The 25,223-nt window shown below is 44.7% G+C and overlaps 1 protein-coding gene across 2 annotated transcripts in view; it reads right to left on the bottom strand.

Annotated features, from left to right (window-relative positions):
* Positions 1–25,223, bottom strand: part of LOC139263090 (ran-binding protein 17-like) — a 918,854-nt gene that overhangs the window by 823,693 nt on the left and 69,938 nt on the right. The window contains exon 3 of one of the 2 annotated variants that reach the window (XM_070878629.1): positions 5,999–6,089. In XM_070878629.1, the coding sequence (XP_070734730.1) occupies positions 5,999–6,089 (91 nt within the window). Of the gene's footprint in view, positions 1–5,998; positions 6,090–25,223 lie in introns of those variants that run through there. The other variant, XM_070878630.1, reaches the window with a different exon arrangement.

Here is a 25,223-nt window from a genome sequence, read left to right as displayed (position 1 = left end):
AGTGGAAGAGTAGGTGGTCTGGGAATCACTACTAAACCTTTATAAATCACTGGTTAGGCCTCAGCTGACTAGTGTGTCCAATTTTGGGTGCCACACTTTAGGAAGGATGTCAAGGCCTTGAAGCCGGTGCAGAGGAGATTTACTGGCATGGTACCAGGATTGCGGGGCTTCAGTTATGTGGAGAGACTGGAGAAGCTGAGGTTGTTCTCCTCAAAGCAGAGAAGGTTAAGGGAGATTCAATAGAGGTGTTCAAAATTATGAAGAGTTTTGATAGAATTAATAGGGAGAAACAATTTCCATTAAAAAGACTTGCATTTATATCGTGCCTTTCACAACCACGGGACGTCGCAAAGCGCGTTTACAGTCAATGAAGTACTTTTGATGTGTAGTCACTGTTGTAATGTAGCAGGAGGATCAGTAACTAAAGGACACAGATGCAATATAGTTGGCAAAAGAACAAGTGGAGAGATGAGAATGATTTTTACACAACGCGTTGTAATAATCTGCAATGTACTGCCTGAAAGGGTGGTGGAACCAGATTCAGTAATAACTTCCAAAAGGGAATTGGATATACGCTTGAAAAAGAAAACAACTGCAGGGCTATGGGGAAAGAGCGGGAAAGTGGGGATATTTGGCTAGCCCTTTCAAAGAGTCGGCATCGGCACAATGGGCCGAATAGCTTCCTTCTGTGTTATATGATTCTATAAGAAGGGATTTTTGGCCAGGTTTATTAATATGCCTAACCTTATCATAGATAAGATGTAATTGATTATCTATGCAAACTCTCCTGACTGAAACCAAATGTATTAAGCTAGTCATGAATTTTAAATTGTAATAGCGCGACCATTCCAAAGAAAGATTTTTTTAAATTATTTTTAATATCGTTAAATTTAGGTGAAAGGCCAAGGCCACAGCAAAGTGCACCACCCAACCTCAATCTGGATCAGAAATGGTCAGGACCCGTGAAGAAAAACTTCCCACTGAGGTTGCTTTTCAAGAGGTTTTAGATATTCCCCGCCGAGTACTCTGGGTGTTGCTGCAATATGCACTTTCACACTGCTTGGTTTCAAGGCAAATTAAGATGTGTTGGAGCACTTCACAAAACATGAAGACATTGTACGATTAAAATCAGATTGCTAATATGTGCAATAAAGAACACGTAGTTCCCACATTGAGTTACATGCAAGTAGTTTTAAATATATAAACGTCTTAATGACTGAGGCTGGAAGTACTCTAATTGGAAACCTTTACCATTCAGTTACCAATGCATTAAGCGAAACCACAATGGAGAGGAATGCCAAATCTGGCGCTGCTCAAATTAGAGCAAGTCCATCACATGGGTCAGTGTATTTACTGATGTGAGAACACCATGCTTTCTCCACCATTACCTTCTTGGAAGAAGAAAAAAAATAAGCAAATTTTGTAAAAGTTTCCAAGCAGACAGGCAATCTTGAGTCCAAGGACTGTGATTATTGCCCCGCAAGCAAAACCACATAAGATTCCTGTTACAAACAGATCCATTCCTAAATAAGACAATGCATGGAAAAGTATTTAAAATTGAGAGGTGACTTCTGGGCTATTCATATACTGAATTCTTTGTTTGAGTACCTGTAATTACCCTCACAATCCAACCAGGAGAATTTACAACACTGTATTTATATTAGATAAAATAAAGTTAGATTAATCATTTTTAAAGAATCCCCAGGATGAGAATTTTTGCTAGTTAAATCAATTTTTTTAAAATGATTTAGTGCATATGTATTAATATTAATTTTTTTGTAGCACCATGCACTCAGATCTGAATACAAACACATATCACCGGAGAAAATTAATTTTTAATACCTGTCACTGAATCATTAAAGAAAATATCTGCGCCTGATATTAATTTTTCTTTAAATGATTCAGTGACTGGGAATTAAATATTAATTCCTTCTGAAATTCATAGGACCTATTTAAAAACAAATAACATGAATTTTAAATGGTTGAGACTTTTCTTTTGAAGTAGAAACTTAAAGAGGTGATTATCAGAGCTTTATTTTGGAGTATTCCTATAACCTGTAGACTGCTGTCAGGTTCAGGGAATCTCCTGGGCTGACCGGATTTGTAAATTTGCAGCACACGTAGAAACAGTAATAACGCAACTCAGATATCAGGAGATTAATTACTGTATAATATTACACAAATACTAAAACACAATTTCACATAAAAATACTTAATCACTTTTCTGCGCATTCCTCTCCTTGTCATTCTGCTATTCACTCATTATGCCTATTATCGGCTTTTCAAAAAGACACTTGTTTTCTAATTAATATAAGCTATCTCCCCCTCGATATCTTTTCAACATAATTTTTTCTTCTTCTGCTCACTACTCATTTTGGGAATGTCTTCAACTTTGAAAGCAATTGCTTCTTGATTGGCTAAGAACAGCAAACAAATCCTATAGCACCGACATTGACAGGGGTGGGCTGGCTTGTGCTGCCCCCGGGCCCTCACCTCTTCTAGGCCCCGAACTCACGCCTCTCCTGGGCCCCGGTTACTCCCTTCTACAAACTCTTGCCGCTTCTTCACCCCACCTGCTGTGCCTGCCCGCACTGCTATCAGCCTGCCTGACTTCAAGCCATCGCCCTCCTGCAGTGGTATGCCGCCGCACGCTGCTCCCTCTGATGGCCCCGGCCTGCTGATGGTCTTGCAGGCCGGGACCGTGCCGCCGCACGCTGCTCCCTCTAATGCATCCTTTCAATCACAGTGCCACTGTGAATCCAATGTACTGGTAACTGACAAACTGCAATCAGAGTGATGCATCAGTCACAGACCTAAAGTTGAGGTATAAAAAAGCTAAAAATGTAAATATACAGCAGCACCTGCTCCACAAAGTTGCATTAGCCTAGTTAGACTCAAGAGTGTTAACAAATAGGATCTCTCTATTCTGGAGGTTCGAAGCAATGCATTCTACACTGTATGCTCTCTGAACAAGTGGATTGTAGCAGCCCCTAATACTAGACCTAATCAATTCCATTGTGTCATCTACCTACATTCTGCTTTATCTGGCACACTCATTAATGCCAAAAGCGATTTCCAGACAGCATCAACCCCAGCAACCTGCTGATTCTTAATGAATGTGCTCACACTTTATAAATTTCTTATCAGAGCTATTTCCCTGTGCTAGTTCAAAGGTAGTTGTTTTCCTTGTCAACTAATTTTCAACATACATCTGGTAGTACCAGAACTCCAACGCCTCCAGTTTTCTTCTGACATCAAGATCCAGTTTCCACATTTCTATAATGTTGTCTAAGCATTATACTTTTTAACCGTGGTTTTATCTTAGGTGCAACAGAAGCCCACTTCATGTTGTCCAATGCCTCTTTTGTAGATTATTTTCTCCATTTAACTTCTTCACTCCAGGCAGTTGACATTCCTGGACTAGCCAAGATAGCAATGAAAGCTACTGGCTTGGGGTGGTGGGGGCAAGGGGAATGATCATACTGCAAATATAGTTTGTTTGAAATAAATTATTCTTTTGAAGAATGCATATTTAAAAAAATATATGATTTGCACAGCGAACCCCCTCCCCAACTCTCAGTATTGTAAATGTCGGGGTTTGATCAATATTTTTATTAAAAGTGCTTTCAAAACTGGTGAATACTTAATTAATTGATTGAACCTGAGACAATGTTTTGCTCCATAAGGTAAGCAGCTTTTGTTTGTATCTATCCCATATAATAAGCATAGAAATAGCACTAAGGGTGCAGGGAAAGCGTATTGAACGTGGTTAATAATTTATTATTAATGATAGAGCCATAGGCAATCTGAATAATAAGTGGGACACTGTTGTCAGAGGATACCGAAATTGATGTACTCTGAATTAATAGAAGCATAGGAAATAGGTGCAGGAGTAGGCCATTCTCTGTCTTTTATCTCTGTAAATGAGATCTGCAGCAAGAACGTTAAATGTTGCACTCAGGATAGTCAACCAACCCGACAATCTGTGAGAATAGCACTGGGGTCTCCTGAAGAAAAGGGCCCATCCCCATGTGTTTCTAGATTCCTTTATTCTCTTGTGATTGACTTATGCCCTATCAGGATCAGGCACACCTCCAGTTCAGTACCCAAAGGGCCATTATTTACAGGACACCATGGCTCGCAGTTTGCACCCTCCTCGCTTTGATTTCTGAGACATAAAATGAGATAGCAAGGCATTCTGCGTATCACCAGCAGTTCTCACGCCCATTAGATTTCCCTCTGGAAATTACATTAGGATGCACGTATTGAACTGATATTCAAATGACAACAATATGCCATGCAATGTATTTTCCATCATTTGACTCATGGCAACAACCGGGACACACCACAGTTTATATCTCAGAATTGTAGGGGGAGCAATTCGGGGCGTTCACACCTCCCACAAACAAACTTTCACCTGGGCATGGCGCCACTACCGACTTCCACGAAATTCCGCAGGAGTTTAGCGGCAGCGGTATCTGGTAGCACCCGCTCCAATGGCGATGATGACATCATCACAGTGCACAATGACCTGTTTTCACCCCAGAGCGAAAATTCGGTAGAGCCCGCAACAGCCTCAGGGGGCACATACCGGGCTGCAGGCCGCTCACGGGGCGATAATTAAAGTGGAGGTGGGGAAAGTATTTTAAAAAATGGCCAACTTACCAGTCGTGGCTTTCTTCACTTCGCATAGCGGAGTCAGTGCCACGATCTGACAGCCCGGCACTCCACTTGCATGCCATGGCAGCCCGCTCCCGGATGGTCCAGGGATGGCCCCATTTCCCGCCTGCAGAGTCGGCAGCTTGACCCTCCCCTTTAATGAAGGGGAGGGCCCTGTCTACACAGCAGAGGCTTTCCGTCCTGCACCCATCCCACTGAGTAAGTAGAGCACGCTATTTTGCACTTCACTTGTTCTCGAGGACGGTAACGCAACTATAGGTCACGGGGCGGGACATCCGTGCCTGGCGCAGGAACTTCCGCTTCCTGCCCCGGGGCAGTATGCAATTTCGGGGCCTTAAACTCATACTAAATCTCTACCCAACCTCCCCCTCCCCCAGTCATACTAAATCTACACCCCACCGCCCTCTCCCCCAACGAGACCTGTCATACTAAATCTACACCCCACCCCACCGAGACCTGTCATACTAAATCTACACCCCACCGCCCCCTCCCCCACCGAGACCTGCCATACTAAATCTACACCCCACCGCCCCCTCCCCCACCGAGACCTGTCATACTAAATCTACACCCCCACCCCCCCACCCCACCGAGACGTGTCAAACTAAATCTCCACACCGCCCTTCCGGGACCTGTCATATTAAATCACTAAATCTCCACTCCCACCCCCGCCACTCCGAGACCTGCCATACTAAATCTTCACCCCCACACGCCCCCCCACCCCCGATCCCCAAGACCTGTCGTACTAAATCTCAACCTCCGCCCCATCACTCTAAGACCTGTCATACTAAATCCCCACTCCCGCGCCCCCCCCACCCCACTCCGAGACCTGTCATACTAAATCTCCCCCCCACCCGCCCCCAACTCCAATACCTGTTATTCTAAAGCCCCACTCCCTCACAGCTGGAATATCAGCAGTAGTCAGAGGTGCACCTCAGTCCCACTCCAACAGAATATCTGGGCTCCAATATCAGCAGGGCATTGAACTGCAGGATTCAGCACAGGCAAGCTCGTTTCTGTCCTCATCTGACACTGCATTTGAACATTTCCAGGCAGAAATCACAGGATAAGCATTCGGGAAAAGGAATTTTGGCTGATTTCAGCCCTCTTCAGCTAAGCAAGCTGCAGCCATCTGTTGCAATGCAACAGTCACGCTGGTTCAGGTCAGTTAACTCAGCATCGACCAACCTGTATGTCTGGATGTCTGTGCAGTTCGATAAAGGAAATCCAGCAAAGAAAAGCATGAAATAGAACATCTGTAATGCTGTAATCAGTAGCTCAGGACATGATTTGAAGTGGAGCAACAGAAAAACCTACTCACTGATGTCAATTCTTTGTTGCAGTGGCAATGGATTCACCCGAGACACGAGCTTCGTAAGGCATGTTGCTGCCAGCAGCTGAGCATATGAAGTCTACAATAAAACAAATACATTAAAAAATTATCGACCAACATAAACATTCTTTCTGTCAGAAATTAGATTGCAGTGATGGCAAGTAAACAGGAACACAGAACATAAATCAAAACATTAGACCTACAGCTTAAAGATTCATTACATAGCAGACACATGTGGCTAGTTACAATATTTAATGAGTGAATTTATTTCTTAGATTGTTACCTTGATGTGCCTTACAGCTCCGTCCGACCCACCCACACAGACACATCTTCCAGCAGGAGTCAATGGTCAGCAATCACAAACGGCACGCCTCCCTTATCGAGGGGTCAGGGCCAATTTTTGTGCTTTAACTGTTGCCCTGACTGAGATAAGCTAATTAAGTACAGACTTGCAATCAAACCTGGTTTAATAGCTCAGTACTAAACCCCAAGATCAGCAAAGTGTTGGATAAAATGCTGGAAATACACAGCACATCCATCAGAATCTGAAACTGTATGTAGAGGCACTTCGTCAGAACTGAAAGTAAACCCCCCACCCTAGTCTTTGTTTTAGTCAATTCTGTGCAGCCTGTCACAGATATGAGGAACGAGGGGGCAAACTTGGGCTTCTCACCCTTGAAAAGAGTGGACTGAAGGGTCATCTTAAAGACTTATAGAAGGCAGTAAATGGTAATGAAATGGTAGATCTGGAAAACTACATCAAACTAAACCATGACAATAGGTCGAGGGGCACAGGTTCAAATTGCCAAAAGATAAATTTAGGACCAACCAGGAAGCTCTTTTGGACACCAAGAGTGAGCAAAACATGGAATGGACTTCTGAGTACAGTGGTGGAGGCAAAAACCATGGAATGATTGAAGAATTAATCAGATGCTAAAAAGGGAAGACAGGAGGGTCATTCAGAATGGTTTAACTAAGATGGGCCGAATCCCAGTCCTCATCTGCATGCATCTTGTAAAGGGTTCGCCTGGCTTCCTTTTTCAGCCGTGATGAATAGTTTCTACCCTAAACATGAACCCATCTTTTCAGATGCTGATGGATCTGCTGTGTATTTCCAGTATTTTCTGGTTTGAAATTTCAGATCAACAGCATTTGCAGTTTTCTTTTTACCTTTCATTTTATGAGCTCAAGTCGACAGTTACTATAAACGCTCTTTGTTGAGGAATTTTCTAAATTCTGCATTATAGAATCATAGAAATTTACAGCGCGGAAGGAGGCCATTTCGGCCCATCGTGTCCGTGCTGGCCGACCAAGAGCTACCCAGCCTAATCCCACTTTCCAGCTCTCGGTCCGTAGCCCTGTAGGTTACAGCACTAAGTGCATATCCAAGTATTTTTTAAATGTGCTGAGGGTTTTTGGCTCTACTACCCTTTCAGGCACTGAGTTCCAGACCCCCACCACCCTCTTTCCCCTCATATCACCTCTAAACCGCCCCTCAATTACTTTAAATCTAATTTTAGTGGTTAAACATTTGCAAGTTAAAGCAGCAATTGTGAATTATTTGAATACTTAAAGGACAGTACTTTTATGTGCTGTTGTAAATCACAAAGAACCCATTCAAGACCTTGCTTCAGTATTTGAAATATCTGTTGCTATTTATGACCTCCTATAGTGAGAGATTCTGTGGTTGCTGAAAGGCTTGCACTTGTCTATTGAAAGCAGTCTGTTGTATCCATTCAAAGTTTAAATTTTAAGGATCCAAAATGTATTTCCTTCTGACAAATGCAAGTGTATCAGGACTTTTATAAAGTTTAGAGACATTTTTCAGAATGCATTGAAACTACAGGAATGCATTTCGGAAGATAACAGCTAAAAGTGGCTATGGCTCGGATATTCCTGTGTCCCCACTGCACTGGCGGAAGTGTGGGCAGGTAAGACTTCCATCCGGTAATAGCCAAGGACACTAACCCTGTCATAAATCCCAGGGTCAGCTACTTTACATTTTGCTGGGCGGGAAGGACAAGAACATGAGTCCTGCCAGCAGTAGGCCAGATACATCACGGAGGGTGGAAAATTTAGGAACAAGGCAGAACAAAGGCACAGCTTGCTCATTTAAAGTCCTGAATTCACTTAAAGGGGCAAGCAAGTCCTGATAAGAGGGAATGCAGTGCCACATTGATAGCTTCAAGAGGTGAAAATATCAGCAGAATGATGCAGAAAGACATAGATGGTCTGAACCTTGATATACAGAATATTAGGAGACAACGTTATTGACAGTTACATCCACAGAGCAGGCTGTTGGATAAGCTCACCCAGAAGCCGTCCGAGTTGGGAATTAACACTCATTACATTGGACACACTGCCTTTAAAAAAGGAGACAGACAAAAAGCAGGAAACTATAGACCAGTTAGTCTAACATCTGTCGTTGGGAAAATGTTGGAGTCCAGTAGCGGGACATTTGGAAAAGCATAATTCAATCAAGCAGAGTCAGCTTGGTTTTATGAAAGGGAAATCATGTTTGACAAATTTGCTGGAGTTCTTTGTGGATGTAACGAGCAGAGTGGTAAGGGGGAACCAGTGGATTTTCAGAAGTTATTCAATAAGGTGCCACATAAAAGGTTACTGCACAAGATAAAAGTTCACAGAGCTGGGGGTAATATATTAGCATGGATAGAGGATTGGCTAACTAACAGAAAACAGAGAGTTCGGGATAAATGGGTCATTTTCAGGTTGGCAAACAGTGACTAGTGGGGTACCACAGCGATCGGTGCTGGATCCTCAACTATTTACAATCTATATGAATGACTTGGATGAAGAGACCGAGAGTAATCTAGCCAAGTTTGCTGATGATACAAAGGTGGGTGGGAAAGCAAGTTGTGGGGAGGACACAAAAAATCTGCAAAACGATATAGACAGGCAAAAATCTGGCAGGTGGAGTATAATATGGGAAAATGTGAGGTTATCCACTTTAGCAGAAAAAATAGAAAAGCAAATTACAATTTAAATGGAGAAAAATTGCAAGAGGGACCTGGGGGTCTTTGTGCATGAAACACAAACAGTGAGTATGTAGGTACAGTAAGTAATCAGGAAGGCAAATGGAATGTTAGCCTTTATTGCAAGGGGAATAGAATATAAAAGTAGAGAAGTCCTGCTACAACTATACAGGGTATTGGTGAGGCCACACCTAGAGTACTGCGTACAGTTTTGGTCTCCGTATTTAAGGAAGGATATACTTGCATTGGAGGCTGTTCAGAGAAGTTTCACTAGGTTGATTCCGGAGATGAGGGGGTTGACGTATGACGACAGGTTGAGTAGGTTTGACCTATACACACTGGAATTCAGAAGAATGAGAGGTGATCTTATCGATAATGCGGGGGCTCGACAAGGTGGATGCAGAGAGGATATTTCCTCTCATAGGGGAAACTAAAACTAGGGGACATAGTCTCAGAATAAGGGGCAACCCATTTAAAACTCAGATGAGGAGGAATTTCTTCTCTCAGAGGGTGGTAAATCTATGGAATTCTCTGCCCAAGAGAGCTGTGAAGGCTGGACCATTGAATATATTTAAGGTGGAGACGGACAGATTTTTGAGCGATAAGGGAGTAAAGGGTTATGGGGAGCGGGCAGGGAAGTGGAACTGAGTCCATGATCAGATCAGCCATGATCTTATTGAATTTTGGAGCAGGCTCGAGGGGCCGTATGGCCTACTCCTGTTCCTATTTCTTATGTTCTTATGAACCTTGTCATTAGCTTTTCATTCCTGTAACCAGAACTTGCTCAAAAATGTGAACAAATTTAATTTGCTTCCTCTTTAGGCATGAGTCCAAGAGGTACAGTCTTCTGAGCGAGATCATTACCACAAGCATTTCTCAAAAAAACCCATGGGCAGAATTGGTTGGAGAGAGGGATGCAGTCAACCATTGTAACAGTTTTATAAGTAGATTGTTACTGCTTTTCGTCTCAACAATTTTCAGCTTCAGCAAAGACCAAGACAGATAGGGGGTTCTTGCTGGCTGCTTACCAACTCTGCTGGGCAGGCCACATTGTTCGCATGCCAGACACGAGACTCCAAAAGCAAGCGTTCTACTTGGAACTCCCTCACGGCAAACGAGCTAAAGGTGGGCAGCGGAATTGTTTCAAGGACACCCTCAAATCCTCCCTGATAAAGTGCAACATCCCCACTGACACCTGGGAGTCCCTGGCCAAAGACCGCCCTAAGTGGAGGAAGCGCATCCGGGAGGGCGCTGAGCACCTTGGGTCTCGTCGCCGAGAGCATGCAGAAATCAAGCACAGGCAGCGGAAGGAGCGTGCGGCAAACCAGTCCCGCCCACCCTTTCCCTCAACGACGATCTGCCCCACCTGTGACAGAGATTGTGGTTCTTGTATTGGACTGTACAGCCACCTAAGGACTCATGTTAAGAGTGAAAGCAAGTCTCCCTCGATTCCGATGAACTGCCTATGATGATGATGCCCTCCCAGTAATGTACTAACAGAATGTGACTAGCCAGAGGTGTACAACAAACAAAACCACAAACCTGTGAAAGGCAGAGTCACAGGCCTAACCCTGTTTCAGCAGAAAATTAGTACAGGCAGAATATTGCTCTGCACCATACTGCTGCAGAACTGGATGTCATCACAATTGCCCACGTTAGTACCATCCATATGAACTAACCTGAAGTGGGTATTTCTGAAGCTACTCAGCAGTATCACAGAATTGCTTGGCTGCTAGGAACTTAACACAGGACAGAAACCTGAAGAAATCCCCTAAAATGACATAAAGGCCTTGAAGGGAATTATTTACCTTCTAAATTCGTCTCTAGGTAGCTTGCACATAGTCTTAATATAGCAACGTAGTGTTAATTTAGGACAAATGGAAATTTGTTGTACAGATGCATCAATACTTTGCTGAAAGTTTTTGAGGAGACAGCAACAAAAAATCTCGTGGGGGAATCTAGAACTAGGGGGCATAATTTCAGAATACGGGGTCGTCTATTTAGAACTGAGATGAGGAGGAATTTCTTCTCTCAGAGGGTCATAAATCTGTGGAATTCTCTGCCCCAGAGCGCTGTGGAGGCTGAGTCACTGAATATACTTAATGCGGAGAGAGACAGATATTTGAGCGATAAGGGAGTAAAGGGTTATGGGGAGCGGGCAGGGAAGTGGAGCTGAGTCCATGATCAGATCAGCCATGATCTTATTAAATGGCGGAGCAGGCTCGAGGGGCCAGATGGCCTACTCCTGCTCCTATTTCTTGTTATGTTCTTAAAATTTGGACACTATGCTTAAGGGTAATAGCAGTAACTGAACTAATTAAAGCCAAAGGAATTCACTGCCATTCTCAGTCCAATAAATGAAAGAAGAAAATCCTACATAAGGTACAACACAGTTCTCAGTTAATTAGACATTGTTACCACTGAAGCATATAGAAGAACCTTGAATTAAATTTTATACGCTCAAATTCAATCTGAAGTACTGGAAAGTGATCTTAACATTCACGGGCCCTGATTTATCGATTCCCCAGTCTAGGTGTTGGTGAACAACAACAAAATAACTTGTATTTATATAGCGCCGTTAATGTAGTGAAATGTCCCAAGACACTTCACGGGAGTATTATGCGCATATTAGGGTAGGTGACCAAAAGCTTGGTCAAAGTGGTATGTTTTAAGGAGCGTCTTAAAGGAGGAAAGAGAGGTAGAGAGGTTTAGGCAGGGAGTTCCAGAGCTTGGGGCCTAGGCAACAGAAGGCACGGCCACTAATGATAGAGCGATTACAATCAGGGATGTTCAGGAGGGCAGAATTAGAGGAGCGTAGACATCTTGGGGGGCTTGTGGGGCTGTGGGGGATTACAGAGATCGGGAGGGGCGAGATCATGGAGGGATTTGAAAATAAGGATGAGAATTTTGAAAACGAGGCATGGTTAACCGGAAGCCAATGTAGGTCAGCGAGCACAGGGGGTGATGGGTGAGCGGGACTTGGTGCGAGTTAGGACACAGGCTGCCGCATTTTGGATCAGCTCTAATTTGCGTAGAGTAGAATGTGGGAAGCCAGCCAAGAGTGCATTGGAATAGTCAAGTCTAGAAGTAGTCAATTCTAGAGGTCAAGCACAGCTCATACATAGGGGGGGAATTTTAACCCCAAAAATCGGGCGGGTTGGGGACAGGTGGGAGGTGAAAGAGTTTTAAAAAAATGAATCCCGACCCCAGCACACCTACTTCCGGTTTTACCGGAGGCGAGATGGGGTGGTGGGGGTGTGGGGAGGGGGGGTTGTTGGGTGGTGGGGGGGGGGGGTGGGGGGAGGGTGGGGTTGGTGGGTGGTGGGGGGGGGGGTGGGGGGGGGTGGTGGGGGTGGGGGGAGGGGTGGTGGGGTGGGGTTGGTGGGTGGTGGGGGGAGGGGGGGTTGGTGGGTGGTGGGGGGTGGGGAGAGGGGGGGTTGGTGGGGGGGTGGGGGGAAGGGGGGTTGGTGGGTGGGGGGGAGGGGGGGTTGGTGGGTGGTGGGGGGGGGTGGGGGGGTTGGTGGGTGGTGGGGGGGGGTGGGGGGATTGGTGGGTGGTGGGAGGGGTGGGGGGAGGGGGGGGTTGGTGGGTGGTGGTGGGGGTGGGGGGAGGGGGGGTTGGTCGGTGGTGGGGGGTGTGGGGGGAGGGGGGGTTGGTGGGTGGGGGTGGGCAGCCAACTCACTCACAGGAGGCTGATGTGCCGCAGGGTGAGCCCCCAATACAAATTTTACTCTGGCTGGTCGGGTTTCGCAGGCTTCGGGGAACCTGCCAGCTAAACGGAGGCAAGGACTGCTGGATCCAGGAGGTAGGTGCCTTTGCACTTACCTGTTTAATCCAGCAGCCTGCCCTCACCCACCCCACATGATCGGACAGCCCCCCACAAGGCTTCCGCTCTCCCCCGACAACGCCTCCACTCTCCCCCCAACCTCCCCCCCCCCTCCCCCCCCACGAGGACTTTAATCTCCTCCTGAATTCCATTCCCCTGATCATCGTCTGGGCCCTGATTCACCACCCCCCCCCCCCACCCCTGAGCATCGTCTGAGCCCCAATTCACCCCTGATCCCTCTCTCCTCTCTGCAACCTAGTGCTGCAGGACAACCCGCCTGCAGTCAGCCACCCTCTCCATCCAAAGGGAGCTTTGAAATGTTACTCAGGCCTTGCCGTTAAATCCAGCAGAGCCTGGGAGGAAACTCAATGTCCCGGGTTTCTAGCCACCTCCCCACCCCCACCTCCCACCCACCTCCAAATTAAAATTCCGGCCATAAGAACATAAAAATTAGGACGAGGAGGCGGCCATACGCCCCCTCAAGCCTGCTCCACCATTCAATATCATGGCTGATCTTCGACCTCAACTTCACTTATTCATCCGATCCCCATATCCCTGGATTCCCCTAGAGTCAAAAAATCTATCATCTCAGCCTTGAATATATACAATGATTCACATATACACAGCCCTTTGGGGCAGAGAATTTCAAAGATTCACAACCCTTTGAGTGAAGACATTTCTCTTCATCTCAGTCTTAAATGACCGACCTCTTATCCTAAGAGTCTTTCGACACTCCAGCCAGAGGAAACAACCTCTCAGCATCTACCCTGTCAATCCCCCTCAGAATCTTGTATCAGATCACCTCTCATTCTTCTAAACTTCAGAGAGTATAGGCACAATCTACTCAATCTCCCCTCACAGAACAACTCTCTCATCCTAGGAATCAATCTAATCAACCTCTGTTGTACTGCCTGTAAGGCAAGTATATTCTTCCTTAGATAAGGAGACCACCTCTTCAAATTGTGCACCAGTGACCCAACGCCAGCCGTATTTGCAGGTTCAGGTCATTAGATTAAGCCCAACCCACCCCAGGCACGGAAATCCAACCCTGTGTAGCGATAATGGCCACTGTCGTAGGGCCTGCTGTCCATGAACAGCAGCTGCAAGGTCTTTAGCCCAGAGAGTCCTCTTACAGCTATCTGGCCTTGTTGTGTGTCCTTCTCTGATCACCCTCCAAATGGATGACTACCCAGGCAGAGAGTCAAGTTAATCCCTCCAACCTCATTTACATGGCCACTCCAGGTACAAGCGCTCTGTCCTCCAGCTCAAATCACCAGGAAATCCCTGGGCAACATAAAATGGGCAGAGACCGGACATCATGAACCTCTGCCCCATTTGTCCTCGGCTTTACAGCTGGGAGCTGAATGCTCCATAGAGGATAATCAAAATAAAATCTTCTCCAAAATGTTATTATACGGCCTGTTAATCTATTAGTGATTGATAAAATCTCAACATTCCATAGAATTTGTTTTAATCCAGGAAAGCTAGAAGAAATTAAGGGAAAAGAATTTATATACTCAGCTTCAACACCAATTTGTTGCAGAGAATTCCCCATTCTATTCACCATGAAATATTCTCTGTGTGTTTGTGTGTGCCCCATTCACTCTCTGCCCACCATCCCCTTCTCAAAACATAATACAGCACAGAAACAGAGCAATGGAAACGATCCATCATTAAGACCTCTTTTACCCATGGACCTGCTCAGCTCCAGTGAACAAAGTCCCAATTTGAGTCTCTTCATTGTAACTCAACAACAACTTGCATTTATATAGTGCCCTTTCATCCCTGGTAAAAATAAAACCTAGTAAGGGCTATATTGGATAACCCCCGAAAACGAGTGCACGATTAACCAGCACCCATTCAGTGTAATGCAGGCAGCAAGCCAACAGAGCAGATTTACGAAAATGTTACCTGGACTGGAGAATTTTAGCTTTGAGGAAAGATTGGATAGGCTGGGTTTGTTTTCTTTGGAGCAGAGGAGGCTGAGGCGAGACCTTATTGAGGTGTATAAAATTATGAGGGGCCTAGATGGAGTGGATAGGAAGGACCTATTTCCCTTAGCAGAGGGGTCAACAACCAGGGGGCATAGATTTAAAGTAATTGGTTAAAGGTTTAGAGGGGATTTGAGGGGAAATGTTCTCAACAGAGGGTGCTGGGGGTCTGCAACTCAGTGCCTGAAAGGGTGGTAGAGGCAGAAACCCTCATCACATTTAAAAAGTACTTGGATGTGCACTTGAAGTGCCGTAACCTGCAGGGCTACGGACCGAGAGCTGGAAAGTGGGATTAGGCTGGATAGCTCTTTGTCAGCCGGCACAGACACGATGGGCTGAAATAGCTGGCAATTTCTATGATTCTATGAATACCCAGCCTCTGATCTGCTCTTATAGCCACAGTATTTGTGTGGCGGGTTAATTTTTTGGTCAATGGTGAACCCCAGGATGTTGATGGTGGGGGATTCAGCGATGGTAATGCCATTGAATGTCAAGAGGAGGTGGTTAGACTCTCACTTGTTGGAGATGGTCAGTGCCTGGCAGTTGTGTGGCACGAATGTTACTTGCCACTTATCAGCCCAAACCTGAATGCAACCCCTTATTCTGAAACTATACCCCTTAGTTCTAGATTCCCCCACAAGGGGAAACGTCCTCTCTGCGTCTACCGTGTCAAGCCCCCTCAGAATCGTATACATTTCAATAAGATCGCCTCTTATTCTTCGAGACTCCAATGAATATCGGCCCAACCTTTCTTCATAGGTCAACCCCTTCATCTCAAGAATCAATCTCATGAACCTTCTCTGAAGTGCCTCCAATGCAAGTATATCCGTCTTGGACAGCGTTGAGGCCCCGACCTGCGAGGGAACATCAGCGGCAGGTCGGGGCCATAAAAGGAGCAGCGAGTGGCAGCCATGGGCAGCGTGGAGGCCCCTAGGGAACATTAGCAGCGGGACGGGGACATAAAAGGAGGGGTGAGCGGCGGCCATGGGTAGCGTGGAGGCAGGTCACTTCAAGGCACAGCGCGAGCTGGTGCAGGAGGGCGACGGCTGTGAAGAATGACACCATCACGATCCAGGTCGGTGATTGGAGCGTGGGCAGATACAGCAGGAACGGCGAAAGACTGTAGAAGGACGTGATCGGGGCCCAGGGGAGGCGCGAGTTCGGGGCCAGGGGCAGCACGGACCAGCCCACACTGTGATACGTGTGCGCACTAGATCCATGCAGCAGAGCTAGACTCCAGTTGTCTTGGGTGATCCTTGCCACTGGACCAAGACCTAGCTCTGTCAAGCCCGTGTGGTGGCTGGTGTGCAATGGCCACTCCACGTTAAAAAAATTCACGCACAGGCATCTTCCACAGGCAATTCACGCACAGCATCTGTCAGGATGTAGTTCGGTTCCTTCATTGAAACACCTGTGAACTCGTCCTTTTTTGGCGTGGAAGCAAGTCATCCTCGTTTCGAGGGACTGCCTATGATGATGATTCCTCCTTAGATAAGGAGACCAAAACTGTACGCAGTACGTCAGATGTGATCTCACCAACAGTTGTAGCAGAACTTCCCTACTTTTATACTCCATCCCCCTTGCAATAAAGGCCAACATTCCATTTGTCTTTCTAATTACTTGCTGTATCTGCATGCTAACTTTTTGTGTTTCATGTACAAAGACTCCCAAAGGTCCCTCTGTACCGTAGCATTTTGTAATCGCTCCACATTTAAATAATAATTTGCATTTTTATTTTTCCTACCAAAGTGGGTAATCTCACATTTTCCCACATTATACTCCATCTGCCAAATTTTTGCCCACTCACATAGCCTATCTATATCCCTTTGCAGATTCTTTGCATTCTCCTCACAACTTGCTTTCTCACCTATCTTTCTTTCATCAGCAAATTTGGCTCCATTACACTCGATCCCTTCATCCAAATCATTAATAGATTGTAAATAGTTGAGGCCCCAGCACTGATCCCTGTGGCACCCCACTAGTTACTGATTCCCCACCTGAAAGTTATCCATTTATCCCGATTCTCTGTTTTCTGTTAGTTAGCCAATCCTCTATCCATGCCAATATATTATCCCCAACCCCGTGTGCTATTATCTTGTGCACTAAGCTTTGATGTTGCACCTTATTGAATGCCTTCTTGAAATCCACAACATCTACTGGTTCCCCTTTATCCACCCTGCCTGTTACATCCTCAAAGAACTCCAGCAAATTTGTCAAACAAGACTTCCCTTTCATAAAACCATGCTTGACTGTATTATGATTTTCTAAATGTCCTGCTACTACTTCCTTAATAATGGTCTCCAGCATTTTCCCAATGACAGATGTTAAGCTAACTGGTCTATAGTTTCCTGCTTTCTATCTCCCTCCTTTTTTAAATAAGGGCGTTACATTTGCAGTTTTCCAATCTATTGGGACAGCCCCAGAATCCAGGGAATTTTGGTAGATTACAACCAAGGCATCCACTTCTTTTAAGACCCTAGGAAGCAGGCCATCAGGTCCAGGGGACTTGTCCACCTTTAGCCCCATTAGTTTGCTTAGTACTTTTTCTCTCGAGATAGTGATTGTTTTAAGTTCCCCCCTCCCAATGGCCCCTTGATTATCAATTATTGGAATGCTTTTAGTGTCTTCTAAAGTGAAGACTGAAACAAAATATTTGTTCAAAGTCTCTGCCATGTCCCTGTTTCCCATTATTAATTCTGCAGTCTCATCTTCTAAAGCACCAACATTTACTTTAGCTACTCTCTTCATTTTTATATACCTGTCAAAGCTCTTAGTGTTTTTTTTATATGTTTCTTGCTAGTTTACTCTCATAAAATATCTTCTCTCTCTTTATTCTTTTTTTTGAGTCATCCTTTGCTGGTTGCTAAAAATTTCCCAATCCTCTGGCCTTCCACTATTCTTTACAACATTGTGTGCCTTTGTTTTCAATTTGATACCATCCTTAATTTCCTTGGTTAGCCACGGATGGTTCATTTTTCTCTTAGTCTTTCTTTCTCGCTGTAATATATCTTTGCTGAGTTATAAAATATCGCCTTACACTTTAATCTATTTTCCCAGTCCACTTTAGCCAACTCTGCCTTCATACCTTTGTAATTGCCTTTATTTAAGTTCAGGATACTCGTTTGAGACCTAACTTTCTCACCCTCAAACTGAATTTGAAATTCTATCATGCTATGATCACTCTTCCCAAGAGGTTCCTTTATTATGAGATCATTAATAAATCCAGTGTCATTACATATGTCCTGCTTTTTGTGGACAGGACATACCTGGCTAAATGCCAGTATTGTAGCTGTAATCAAACAGCTAGGCGAGAGGCACGGCTAGTTATGGAACACAAGTCTTCAGCACTACAGCCGTGATGCAATCAAGGACCAAAACCTTTGCTATATCCAGTGCGTTCAGCCATTTTTTGATATCGCGTGGAATGAATTGAACTGACGGAAGATAGATTATCCACTCGGCACTTCTGGCTGAAGATTGTTGCAAACGCTTCAGCCTTGTCTTTTGCACTCAAGTGCTGGGCTTCGCCATCATTGAGGATGGGGATGTTCATGCAGCCTCCTCCTCCCCTCATTTGTTTAATTATCCACCACCATTCATGACTGGATATGGCAAGACTGCAGAGCTTTGATCTACTTCTGCTGTTTAGCATGCTTGCAGTCCTGTGTTATACCTGCTTCAGGCATGACCTTCTGCACTCCTCATTGAACCAGGGTTGGTCCCTTGGTTTGATGGTAATGGTAGAATTAGGAATATGCCGAACCATGAGGTCACAGATTGTGGTGGAATACAATTCTGCTGCTGCTGATGCGGCCGCAATCGAGACTCCAGGATGGTATGTTGCCTCCCTGGTGCAAAGGTCAAGGATGTCTCGGAGCGGCTGCAGCGCATTCTGGGGGGGTGGAGTGTGAACAGCCAGTTGTCGTGGTACATATAGGTACCAACGATATAGGTAAAAAATGGGATGAGGTCCTACAAGCTGAGTTTAGGGAGCTAGGAGTTAAATTAAAGAGTAGCACCTCAAAGGTAGTAATCTCAGGATTGCTACCAGTGCCACATGCTAGTCAGAGTAGGAATGGCAGGATAGCTAAGATGAATACGTGGCTTGAGGAGTGGTGCAGGAGGGAGGGATTCAAATTCCTGGGACATTGGAACCAGTTCTGGGAGAGGTGGGACCAGTACAAACCAGAGGGTCTGCACCTGGGCAGGACTGGAACCAATGTCCTGGGGGGAGTGTTTGCTAGTGCTGTTGGGGAGGGGTTAAACTAATATGGCAGGGGGATGGGAACCTATGCAGAGAGACAGAAGAAAGTAAAATGGGGGCAGAAGCAAAAGATAGAAAGAAGAAAAGTAAAAGTGGACGGCAGAGGAACACAAGGCAAAAATCAAAAAGGGCCACACTACAGCAAAATTCTAAAGGGACAAAGTGTGTTAACAAGACAAGCCTGAAGGCTCTGTGCCTCAATGCAAGGAGTATTCGTAATAAGGTGGACGAATTAATTGCGCAGACAGCTATTAACGAATATGATATAATTGGATTACGGAGACATGGCTCCAAGGTGATCAAGGTTGGGAACTCAACATCCAAGGGTATTCAACATTCAGGAAGGATAGACAGAAAGGAAAAGGAGGTGGGGTAGCGTTGCTGGTTAAAGAGGAAATTAACACAATAGTAAGGAAGGACATTAGCTTGGATGATGTGGAATTTGTATGGGTAGAGCTGCGGAATACCAAAGGGCAGAAAATGCTAGTGGGAGTTGTGTACAGACCACCAAACAGTAGTAGTGAGGTTGAGGACAGCACCAAACAAGAAATTAGGGATGCGTGCAATAAAGGTACAGCAGTTATCATGGGTGACTTTAATCTACATATATAAGAACATAAGTTACCGAAGAAATAGGAGCAGGAGTAGGCCATACGGCCCCTCGAGCCTGCTCTGCCATGGCTGATCCGATCGTGGACTCGGGTCCACTTCCCTGCCCGCTCCCCATAACCCCTTAATCCCTTATCAATTAAGAAACTGTCTATTATCGTCTTAAATTTATTCAATGTCCCGACTTCCACAGCTCTCTGAGGCAGCGAATTCCACAGATTTACAACCCTCAGAGAAGAAATTTCTCCTCATCTCAGTTTTAAATGGGCTGCCTGTTATTCTAAGATTATGCCCCCTAGTTCTAGTCTCCCCCATCAGTGGAAGCATCCTCTCTGCATCCACCTTGTCAAGCCCCCTCATAATCTTATACATTTTGATAAGATTACCTCTCATCCTTCTGAATTCCAATGAGTAAAGGCCCAACCTCCTCAACCTTTCCTCATAAGTCAACCCCCTCATCTCCGGAATCAACCGAGTGAACCTTCTCTGAACTGCCTCCAAAGCAAGTATATTCTTTCGTAAATATGGAAACCAAGTGCCCCTTAGATTTTCTCTCTCCCCCTCCTGTCCCTATGTGGGGAAGTGATTGGCCACCAATGTGACATTTTACCACAGCAGCACACTTGAGAACATAAACTGGGTCGAATGCAAGGATGGGGCAGGCGAGCAAGCCTGAGCCCTAGCACACTCTGATGCTACAACACTGCCAACATTACCATGTTTATATTTTAAGGCACAGAAGTTGTGACAGAGAAGGCATGTACAATGAAAGAATAAAATGAATTCGTGATTGTATTTCTCAAAAAGGACAACCTATCTAACAAGCCTTTCAGTCTTGCCCATTGTGTGTTTAGAATAAACATTTAGACAAGCTAATTTTAGAATTCATTGTTTTAAAGTTACTCTGTGGAACTATAAATCTTATCCCACAGTTTGATATCCCACAATTGATTGGGATTACGGAGACGTGGCTCCAGGATGATCAGGGCTGGGAACTCAACATCCAGGGGTATTCAACATTCAGGAAGGATAGAATAAAAGGAAAAGGAGGTGGGATAGCATTGCTGGTTAAAGAGGAGATTAATGCAATAGTTAGGAAAGACATTAGCTTGGATGATGTGGAATCTATATGGGTAGAGCTGCAGAACACTAAAGGGCAAAAATCGTTAGTGGGAGTTGTGCACAGACCTCCAAACAGTAGTAGTGATGTTGGGGAGGGCATCAAACAGGAAATTAGGAGTGCATGCAATAAAGGTGCAGCAGTTATAATGGGTGACTTTAATATGCACATAGATTGGGCTAGCCAAACTGGAAGCAATACGGTGGAGGAGGATTTCCTGGAGTGCATAAGGGATGGTTTTCTAGACCAATATGTCGAGGAACCAACTAGGGGGGAGGCCATCTTAGACTGGGTGTTGTGTAATGAGAGAGGATTAATTAGCAATCTCATTGTGCGAGGCCCCTTGGGGAAGAGTGACCATAATATGGTGAAATTCTGCATTAGAATGGAGAATGAAACAGTTAATTCAGAGACCATGGTCCAGAACTTAAAGAAGGGTAACTTTGAAGGTATGAGGCATGAATTGGCTAAGATAGATTGGCGAATGATACTTAAGGGGTTGACTGTGGATGGGCAATGGCAGACATTTAGAGACCGCATGGATGAATTACAACAATTGTACATTCCTGTCTGGCGTAAAAATAAAAAAAGGGATGGTGGCTCAACCGTGGCTATCTAGGGAAATCAGGGATAGTATTAAAGCCAAGGAAATGGCATACAAATTGGCCAGAAATAGCAGCGAACCTGGGGACTGGGAGAAATTTAGAACTCAGCAGAGGAGGACAAAGGGTTTGATTAGGGCAGGGAAAATGGAGTACGAGAAGAAGCTTGCAGGGAACATTAAGGCGGATTGCAAAAGTTTCTATAGGTATGTAAAGAGAAAAAGGTTAGTAAAGACAAACGTAGGTCCCCTGCAGTCAGAATCAGGGGAAGTCATAACGGGGAACAAAGAAATGGCAGACCAATTGAACAAGTACTTTGGTTCAGTATTCACGAAGGAGGACACAAACAACCTTCCGGATATAAAAGTGGTCAGAGGGTCTAGTAAGGAGGAGGAACTGAGGGAAATCTTTATTAGTCGGGAAATTGTGTTGGGGAAATTGATGGGATTGAAGGCCGATAAATCCCCAGGGACTGATGGACTGCATCCTAGAGTACTTAAGGAGGTGGCCTTGGAAATAGCGGATGCATTGACAGTCATTTTCCAACATTCCATTGACTCTGGATCAGTTCCTATCGAGTGGAGGGTAGCCAATGTAACCCCACTTTTTAAAAAAGGAGGGAGAGAGAAAGCAGGGAATTATAGACCGGTCAGCCTGACCTCAGTAGTGGGTAAAATGATGGAATCAATTATTAAGGATGTCATAGCAGCGCATTTGGAAAATGGTGACATGATAGGTCCAAGTCAGCATGGATTTGTGAAAGGGAGATCATGCTTGACAAATCTTCTGGAATTTTTTGAGGATGTTTCCAATAAAGTGGACAAAGGAGTACCAGTTGATGTGGTATATTTGGACTTTCAGAAGGCTTTCGACAAGGTCCCACACAGGAGATTAATGTGCAAAGTTAAAGTACATGGGATTGGGGGTAGTGTGCTGACGTGGATTGAGAACTGGTTGTCAGACAGGAAGCAAAGAGTAGGAGTAAATGGGTACTTTTCGGAATGGCAGGCAGTGACTAGTGGGGTACCGCAGGGTTCTGTACTGGGGCCCCAGCTGTTTACATTGTACATTAATGATTTAGACGAGGGGATTAAATGTAGCATCTACAAATTTGCGGATGACACTAAGTTGGGTGGCAGTGTGAGCTGCGAGGAGGATGCTATGAGGCTGCAGAGTGACTTGGATAGGTTAGGTGAGTGGGCAAATGCGTGGCAGATGAAGTATAATGTGGATAAATGTGAGGTTATCCACTTTGGTGGTAAAAACAGAGAGACAGACTATTATCTGAATGGTGACAGATTAGGAAAAGGGAAGGTGCAACGAGACCTGGGTGTCATGGTACATCAGTCATTGTTGGCATGCAGGTACAGCAGGCGGCTAAGAAAGCAAATGGCATGTTGGCCTTCATAGCGAGGGGATTTGAGTACAGGGGCAGGGAGGTGTTGCTACAGTTGTACAGGGCCTTGGTGAGGCCACACCTGGAGTATTGTGTACAATTTTGGTCTCCTAACTTGAGGAAGGACATTCTTGCTATTGAGGGAGTGCAGCGAAGATTCACCAGACTGATTCCCGGGATGGTGGGACTGACCTATCAAGAAAGATTGGATCAACTGGGCTTGTATTCACTGGAGTTCAGAAGAATGAGAGGGGACCTCATAGAAATGTTTAAAATTCTGACGGGTTTGGACAGGTTGGATGCAGGAAGAATGTTCCCAATGTTGGGGAAGTCCAGAACCAGGGGTCACAGTCTAAGGATAAGGGGTAAGCCATTTAGGACTGAGATAAGGAGAAACTTCTTCACCCAGAGAGTGGTGAACCTGTGGAATTCTCTACCACAGAAAGTAGTTGAGGCCAATTCACTAAATATATTCAAAAGGGAGTTAGATGAAGTCTTTACTACTCGGGGGATCAAGGGGTATGGCGTGAAAGCAGGAAGTGGGTACTGAAGTTTCATGTTCAGCCATGAACTCATTGAATGGCGGTGCAGGCTAGAAGGGCTGAATGGCCTGCTCCTGCACCTATTTTCTATGTTTCTATGTTTCTAACCCAACATACATGGTATAAATTTTAAATTATACCAAGGATACAAGTCAGTTTAAAATAACTGTTTTCAACTTTTAATTACAAAGTTTATACATTGTGCTCTTCAAATTTCCCCAACGTTGTTTCCCCATTTCCTGTCTAGTTTTTATTTTAAACAAATTAAAGAAAAATATATGTTCTCAACAGATTTGATTCTTTAAAACCCATTTAATAATGAAAATATATGCAATAAAAACACTTGTCAAGTTCTACAAATACCCATTTTGTAAGTTAATTGCCCAATTCTGCAGAGCAAATGGATTTTGCTCGTGCCTTGACCAGACTATCCTGAAATTAGATAGTTAGAAAACTTGTTTTTACATTGCTTGCCACTTCAAGGTAGAATACAAACAATACTCTAATATTTATGGATTAGAAATATTTTATTTTCTGCACAATGTTAAGAAGCTGCAACTTTATATCTAGAAACTCTTTCTAATCTTCTGATGGCAGGGTAGTGGTGATGGGGGGAAAGTTATGCCACCTTCATACGAGCACAGTCAAAGTAGCCGAGGGTTTACCTAATCGATCTGCACAGGCCACAATTGTGTCCTCTTGTGGGGTCCATAATTAGAGCCATTAAATCCCCCTACTTTGAAATTAAACCTAGCTCTTTCGTATGCAATTCAAATGGATTTATCAAATTTGAACAAACACAAAGACAACGTTTCAAAACTGACACGATAACTTTAAAACTTCCCAAACAATCAATCAGTTAGTAGCTCAACAGAACATTAACAAATTGCAGCGCCAACTTTAGAGCTTTACACAATGACAAATACCACAAAATTTGCTAATACTTATTAAAAAGCCAATATGCTTGAATGCTCCAAATCTGAAAAACTATTTGCATGAAAATAACCAATGTTGGTGAAGGCAGATTCAAGACTCACCATGCTGGAGTCTAAATTTGATCATTTTAAAAAACATTTCCAAGTATAGAGATGTTGGGGCCAAGTTTCGGCCTGAGTTGCTCCTGTTTTTTTGGAGCAACTGGTTTAGAATGGAGTATCTTAGAAATTTGAATTCTCGGCATTTAGTTTGCTCCAGTTCTAGTCAGTTAGAACAGTTTCACTTTGGAACAGAATTTATTTTTCAAAAGGGGGCGTGTCCGGCCACTTACGCCTGTTTTCAAAGTTTAGGCAGTGAAAACTTACTCCAAACTAACTTAGAATGGAGTAAGAGAAGATTTTTGTACGATCGAAAAAATCCTTGTCTACACTTTAGAAAATCAGGCGTAGGTTACAAATCAGGCGTAGGGAATGGGGGGGTTTAAAGGGAAGTTTACAAACATTAAACACTTCAGTTTTACAAATAAAGAGCCATCATCAATAATCAATGATAAATACATCAATAAATCAACCAATAAATCAATCAAAAAAAATTAATAAAAAATAAATGTTTTAAAAAAAAAATCAAAATAAAACATTTTCTACTTACCGACTGCAGCACTGGGAGTCCTCCAACAGCATGCTGGGACGGCCCCCCCCCCAGTGTGTCTCTGTCAGTGTCTCTATCTCTCTGTCTGTGTGTGTCTCTCATTCTCTGTCTGTCAGTGTCTGTGTTTCTGACAGCGAGGGGAGGGGGAGAATGGGGGTGGGGGTGGGGGTGGAGGGGGGAGGGGGAGAAGGGGGGTGGGGGTGGGGGTGGGGGGGGGAGGGGGAGAAGGGGGGTGGGGGTGGGGGGGGAGAGGGGGAGAAGGGAGAGAGAAGGGAGGAAGGGAGGG

The sequence above is a fragment of the Pristiophorus japonicus genome, chromosome 4 (genome assembly GCF_044704955.1).
Source record: "Pristiophorus japonicus isolate sPriJap1 chromosome 4, sPriJap1.hap1, whole genome shotgun sequence".
NCBI lineage: Eukaryota > Metazoa > Chordata > Chondrichthyes > Pristiophoridae > Pristiophorus > Pristiophorus japonicus.
This window is presented reverse-complemented; position numbering and strand designations above follow the sequence as displayed.